The 7,081-nt window shown below is 37.6% G+C and overlaps 1 protein-coding gene across 1 annotated transcript in view; it reads left to right on the top strand.

Annotated features, from left to right (window-relative positions):
- The window catches only part of CACUL1 (CDK2 associated cullin domain 1), a 79,928-nt gene that overhangs the window by 12,236 nt on the left and 60,611 nt on the right, over positions 1-7,081 (top strand). The window contains exons 3-4 of the mRNA XM_015572463.1: positions 3,789-3,915; positions 4,782-4,884. Of these exons, the coding sequence (XP_015427949.1) occupies positions 3,791-3,915; positions 4,782-4,884 (228 nt within the window). The 5' untranslated portion in view covers positions 3,789-3,790. The remainder of the gene's footprint in view (positions 1-3,788; positions 3,916-4,781; positions 4,885-7,081) is intronic.

Here is a 7,081-nt window from a genome sequence, read left to right as displayed (position 1 = left end):
ACAGGCGGCAGGCAGAGTAGTTAGGGGCAAGCAGGCAGGCAGGCAGGCAGGTGAGTGGTTAGGAGCCAGCAGTCCTGGATTGTGAGAGGGATGTCTAACTGCCGGCTTAGGCCCGATCCCTGTAAACCAGCAGTAGTACATCCTTCGAGGGGTCCCAGATTGGAGAGGGTGCAGGCTGGGCTGAGGGATCACCCCCCCCCCCCCCCGCCTGAATTTTGTGCACTGAGCCTCTAGTTATGTATAACAGGATATTGTAAAAATTGATTTTTATTAAAACATTTCTTACATACCGTTATATTGACTGAGCTGCAAAAATATTCATTGTGGGCCGCATGCAGCCTGTGGGCTGCAAATTTGACATGCTTGGCATACAGCATTGGAAGAGGTTGTTTTAGATTTTGGAAATATATGGGGACTAGACTCTACAAAATTTATGGGTCAAAGAGGGAGGATGAAGACTCAAGATTGAGGGTTTGGATGACTGGGAGCTGGCAGTACCTTTGACCTGAACGTAGGAGGAGTATAGGTAGGTCTGTGTGTGTGTGTGTGTGTCTGTCTCTTTTTAAAAGATGTCTATGGACCATTAAGGTAGTGAGGATTAGTAGGCAATCAGTCAATCTGAGCTTTCTCATTCTGTGCTTTAGAATATTGGAAATACTAAGATGAAAATTTAATCTCATTAGATTTCTTTTTCCATTTCCGAGGATTTAAGATTCAGCAAACTCTTTGGACTTAAACCAAAACTTTGCTCTCATTAAAAGTTTGTAATTTGAAAACTCAAACTGTGAAAAGACACATAATTAAAATCAGTGGTTCCCTCCCCTGCCTTTCATTCCTGGACTTTTTACTCAGTGCATTTAGATGTTTCTTTTGATATTTATCCACTCATTTTAATGTGTTAATATTGTTATTCTTTAATTTATCACTTTTATATTACCTATTGACTTCCCATTAAGGTGAGGATTTAGTTCTCACATACCTCATCTCTCCAATTAATAACACAATTTTTGGTTCAGTCAATAGACCATATGTACATTATGACTATGTAAATAGTCACTCAAGGGCCAGGCGTATACTCAGATTACACGTTCTTTCACATAGAAAGAATTTTGGTATTAGTTGCCTTATTTATACTTCCATGATTTTTGTTAAACTCATCTTAAAAATGTTGCAACAGCTTCCTTAGATTCACCATATATCTGTCACTGGTGTGTTTTCACAATGCTCAGTTAATCAGTATTTTTTCTTGTCTGCTGGTGAAGCTGTTAGTCTTCCTGTTCCTATTTATTCTTTAGGGTCTCTGCACAGTTGCTTCTCAGGGACTTCCCAAATAGTTACTTGATGTCTTCCTTTTTATTGGTGTGTTCTGTGTGTATGTGTGTGTTGTATTCACAACGTATCTTCTGAGAAAATGTGTGTGTGGATAAGTCTGTATATATAAAAGTGCTGCTTTTCACACTTGATTGACAGTATGTGTACAGAATTCTTCACTGAAAATCTTTCTTCCTTGGACTTTTTTAGTGTTGCTTCATTGACTTTAAGCTTGCAGTATTAGAATGGAGAGTTCAGATGCCATGTGACTTTTTTTTCCTTGAACATTTCTGGGATATTTTCTTACATTTGTCAATATTTTTCTCCCTTTACATTTTCTCTATTTTCCCTTTTCTCTGGAATTGTTACTGTTAGTCAAATGTTGATTTCCTGTTTTGATTCTCTAAGTTTGTTCATTAGTTTTCGCTTTGTTCTGAGAGAGTTTTATTTTCTTAATTATCTTTGTTTTTATCATATCAATTTTTGTTTGTTTTGATCTCTCCTGTCTGAGATTTTGCAAATCTTGATGATCTTTAGCTCTATTCATATTTAAAAGTGAAAAAGGCTAATTGGCAGTTCTGTGTTTGAGGGGGGCCTTTTCAAGTAAAAGTGTGGATTTCCCTGCAGAACTGCTATTTTGTGCAGGAAGTGCCAAATAGTATGTGAATGTCTTTTCTCTGGGATTATTCAGTTTCCATAAAGAAGGATCTTCCATTTGAAGGGAGAAGGATGGGGTGGATGGGTGGAGCAGGAAAAAAAGTATATTTCTTCTGGCTGATGGCATTCTAGAATTAAAGAGAAGAGCAGGGTTAGATATTTGAGCATTTCTAATGTTACTGTTGACTTAAAATCCACAAGCCCTATGACACCCCCCCCACCCCCCCCCACCACACATCTACTATGAGTCTGTCTTAGAGTCTGAAGCTTTTATCTTTCAGTTTTTGCACTAACAATACTTCTCTTTTTTACTGTTTAGTCTTCCAGTCAATCTTTACCTCTCACCCACCAGCTCTCTGCCTTTAATCCACACTCACTGTATCCTGTCCTCAAGTCCTGAACTGCTCAGAGGCCTGCAGGACACCTATTAGTGCACTTAATAGTGTTTCTACCTCAGCACACCTGCCTTACGCTGCTGCTTCAAAGTTAAACTTTTCTGGTCTTAATGCCATGGAAAGATTACTTGTTTTTAAATCTTGCAGGAAATCACAGAATTTTAAAACTATGGCAGACCTGCATGCAGTTAGTGTGGTTTATACCTGTGTCATCTCAACTGAGCAGATACTTCTGATTTGAATATTTAGATAGGTTGGAGTTGGAGAATAATGGATGAGAAGCATCTTGAACCTCAGTGACTAATATTTAGAAATCATTGATGTGATAGAAAGAAGCTAGGTAAAGGCTTCGTTTTCCCTGGTATCTCTACCAGTAATTAGCCATGAACCCTTGGAGAAGTCAACCCCTGAGCACCCAATTTCTGGTAAAACAATAAAATACTGGATGTAGTAGTTGTGAGCTCCAATCTTCTGAGGTAGTTCACAAGACATAAGACGTCTTAGAGCAGTGGTTCTCAACCTTCCTAATGCCGTGACCCTTTAATACAGTTCCTCATGTTGTGGTGACCCCCAATTCATTGTTACAAATTGAACATAATTAAAGCATAGTGATTAATAACAAAAACAATATGTAATTACATATGTGTTTTCCGATGTGGACTCCCCACATCTGGTTTTGCTTCAGTCCCTTTTGGTCCCAGCACAGCGTTCTACCTGAATCGCAGCTTGACAAGCACATTTCATATTTATTTAATATATATTTTATTAATTTCAAAAAGGAAGGAAGAGGGAGAGAGAGAGAAACATCAATGATGAGAGAGAACCATTGATTGGCTGCCTCCTGCACGCCCTCCACTGGGGATCGAGTTTACAACCCAGGCATATACCCTGACTGGGAATTGAACCAGGACCTCCTGGTTCATAGGTCAAAACTCAACCACTGAGCCAAGCTGACCGGACATTACTGTAAAATTTGGACTTTAATTTTCATAGTCATGCTTAGGTAGATTTTCCCAGGAGTGTTCCATAACCTTATTGTGGTTCACAGGTAGGATATCTTTTTACATCATTGACAAATGGGTATTTGAAGGTCAGTGCAAGTTTGAGTGGCTCCACTGATAACGGAAGCTTACAGAAACCAGGAAGGGAAACCAGTGATATTTGCTTGTTTTGTTTTTATTTTTAAAGGTGGACAAATTCATAGTAATTCCTCTTAAAATCATCATTAATGGTTGCTTAAAATACCTGACCAGGCTGTTTTGGTGTTTTTTGTTTTGTTTTGTTTTTTTGAAATGGGATAGTAATTGAGTTGTATTTAGGTGATAAAGTGTCAGTGTGAAGTCTAAAAGGAATTTGAGGATACAAAATTGCTATAGTTCCTGTTTATTTTACATGTGGTAATAGTAATATTTATTTTACTTTTAGTAATGAATGTTATAACTATTGAAGATTATAAGAGCACATACTGGCCAAAATTGGATGGTGCCATAGATCAGCTTTTAACACAGAGTCCTGGTGACTATATCCCCATATCCTATGAACAGATATACAGGTAAGTCGGGATTTAATTCGCCTGGGTTTGCGAGGGTATATTGAGGTTCATGGCAACTTGATTATGATAGTATGTATGCATATAATATATATAATATATAAGATGAGGCTCTAAGTTATTTATATGTTACACACATGTGGATTGGAGGTTTGATTTATACTTTTTGCTTCAGACTTGGTTTTCAAATCAACATAGAGTTAACTCCACTCAGCCTGCCATCTGTGCCATATGTAATGCAGAAATGATGGAGGTCGGCAAAAATACATATTTTTAGTCTCACAGGGAGACTTTAGCTTAATCTGTCCATGTTTAATGACACACAGTTCTAACTCTCTGGTTATTTTGTTTCCCAGCTCCTGGTAAATGGAAGCAGCAAATTAGTGAGGAACTGGGGTGGGTATGAGATCAACCCAGTCACAAGAGGAGGAAGTGACAACTGGGTTGTTCCACACAAGTGAGGCACAAAGAGGTTACATTGCACATGTTTTAGTGAGTTAGAAACTTTCTACCCATTATCACTCTCTTCCTTATTTTGACATTCATTAAAATGAGAGAGAAGCTGGTCTATAAGTAGTTACCATAGTCAGACTCTCAGATTATCACCAAGTATTAGATTATCTAGTATTGATAAAATGTGTAGTAGAGTACTCATAAAAGATTTATTTGTTGCTGGTGGTAATACCTCTCCCATCTGAACACTGATTGGAGCAGGGTAAATTTTTTATTTAAAAGTTGTGATTGGTCACTGTTTTTAGGCCTGAATTGGTTATTTGACCAGTGGCTGTATATACAGAGTATGCTTTAACCTTAGGCTGAATTGCATGCTTCATCATTAACCTGGTTTTTCTGTTTTGTTTCCCCCACAGTTGTGTGTATAAATGTGTATGCCAGCAGCACTCAGAACAGATGTATAGTGATCTGATTAAGAAGATAACTAATCACTTAGAGAGAGTCTCAAAGGAGCTGCAGGTAAAGAACTGATTGTATTGCTTTCTGCTTTCTTGGGATTTTCTGACTGGTTGCAATTAGCCTGTATAATATACCTCCGGAGGCTTGTTAATTTGAGTATGAGATGAATTTATAAACATCTTCTAGATGGATATTGACCAAAGCAGCTAATTTTGTAATAGATTCTTATTTAAAAATTATGACATAAATTGTGGAAATTTTTTAGATTGAATATATTTCAGACTTTAACTGATTCATTTATTACCGTGTGAATATTTATTTAAAACCTTATTTTTTTCCCGGTGCACTTTGGTATTTGGTGGCATTTATAATATAAATGTGTATATGTTAATTTTTTTCTGAAACTTTCAAAAAATTATCTTTGAAGAGTGATTTGCCTACCAGTTTCTAAAATTTGCTAATTATGAACAACTGAAGTCAGAATTTTGTTGATAAACTCTCTTTAGACAAACATTATGCTGGCTGTAAAATCTGGGGCAAGTTGTAGAAAATATTCTGCTTAAGAAAACACTTGGCCTCTTGATGCCCCCAACATCCCTCTATGTCTCAGTAAGGTTTCCAGTGCTTGAAGGTCAAGTACTATTTTTATGCCAGGGCCAGATCACATTTTAGTTTTGGAGTAGAAGTAACATGATGTATAGGAAAGTCACTCAGCAATAAATTATGGGTCTACACCACAGTTGGGAAGTACTCCAGCAATTCTGAAATAGCCACAGTTTCTAGAAAGTGCTGGGCTGTGCTCTGGGCTTAGATATTATTCTTTATTTGCCTGTGTGCTGAATTAGCTTAGTCTTATTTAGCCCAAATTGTTGTACTAAGTAGCTTTCTTTTTTTCTTTTTTTAAATTATAGCCAGAGCACTGTTATCATAGCCAAATATATACTTTTCCTGTTTAGTGTAAAGTGTTTTCTTCATCTTTTTGCCACTAAATACAAGATCTTTATTCATTTAACAAATATATTTAGTACCTAGGTATTGTATATAAATTGCAGATGAAACCCCTGATCTGTACATTATAGCTTTGAAAGGTTTACCTACTACAATGGGGCCTTGACTTACCAGTTTAATTCATTCTGAGACCAAGCTCGTTAAGGAACTCGTAACTCAAATTACTCTGTCAACTCAGTGCAAAAAATTGGCGGAGAGACAGCTGGTATCTCAAAAAACTCGTTGGGACACTCGTAAATCAAGGCCCCACTGTAATTCTTTTTTTACTTTAAATAATTTTATATTTTTCAGTTACAGTTGACATATACTATTATATTAGTTTCAGGCATACAACCTAGGGCAGCCGTGGGCAAACTACAGCCCGCAGGCCGGATCCGGCCCGTTTGAAATGAATAAAACTAAAAAAAAAAAAAAAAAAAAAAACCGTACCCTTTTATGTAATGATGTTTACTTTGAATTTATATTAGTTCACACAAACGCTCCATCCATGCTTTTGTTCTGGCCCTCCGGTCCAGTTTAAGAACCCATTGTGGCCCTCGAGTCAAAAAGTTTGCCCACCCCTGATCTAGGGAATAGACATTATATAATTTAAGAAGTGATCACCCTTATAAATCTAGTACGGATCTGACACCATACATAGTTATTACAATACTAGAGGCTCGGTGCATGAAATTCGTGCAGGGAAGGGGGGGTTCCCCTCAGCCCAGCCTGCACCCTCTCCAATCCTGGACCCCTTGGGGGATGTCTGACTGCCAGTTTAAGCCCGATCCCAGGGATTGGGCTTAAACCGGCAATCGGACATGCCTCTCACAATCCTGTACTAGTCATAATACATGGATACATGACAGGAGTACTCCTCTATCCCATTGAATTTAAACTTGGCCAAGTGACTTACTTTGTCTATGAATTGTGAGTGAAAGGGAAGTATATATCCCAAAATCTGAAGCCTTTGAGTTCGGCTGTGCAATTTTCCATGTTTCCTTAACCTCCCAAGTGTTCTAGTTGGTAGAGTCTCCTTAACCTGAATCTCTGAGTAATAAGTCTGACATGGAGCAAACCCTCAAGATGGGCATGTAACATGAGTGGGAAAGAAAGATTTGCTATACATTTTCTCTTAATTATCTAGTTCATTTAAAATTTTTATTTTAATTGAGGTATAATTCACATGTCCTGACATTCACCTTTTTTGTTTTGTAAAGTAAGTTTTTATTGATTTTAGAGAGAGAGAAAGGGAGAGGGGAAGAGAGAG

The sequence above is a fragment of the Myotis davidii genome, unplaced genomic scaffold (genome assembly GCF_000327345.1).
Source record: "Myotis davidii unplaced genomic scaffold, ASM32734v1 scaffold72, whole genome shotgun sequence".
Taxonomy (NCBI): domain Eukaryota; kingdom Metazoa; phylum Chordata; class Mammalia; order Chiroptera; family Vespertilionidae; genus Myotis; species Myotis davidii.
The sequence above is the reverse complement of the archived record's forward strand: the minus strand, read 5'-3'. Positions and strand labels throughout refer to the sequence as shown.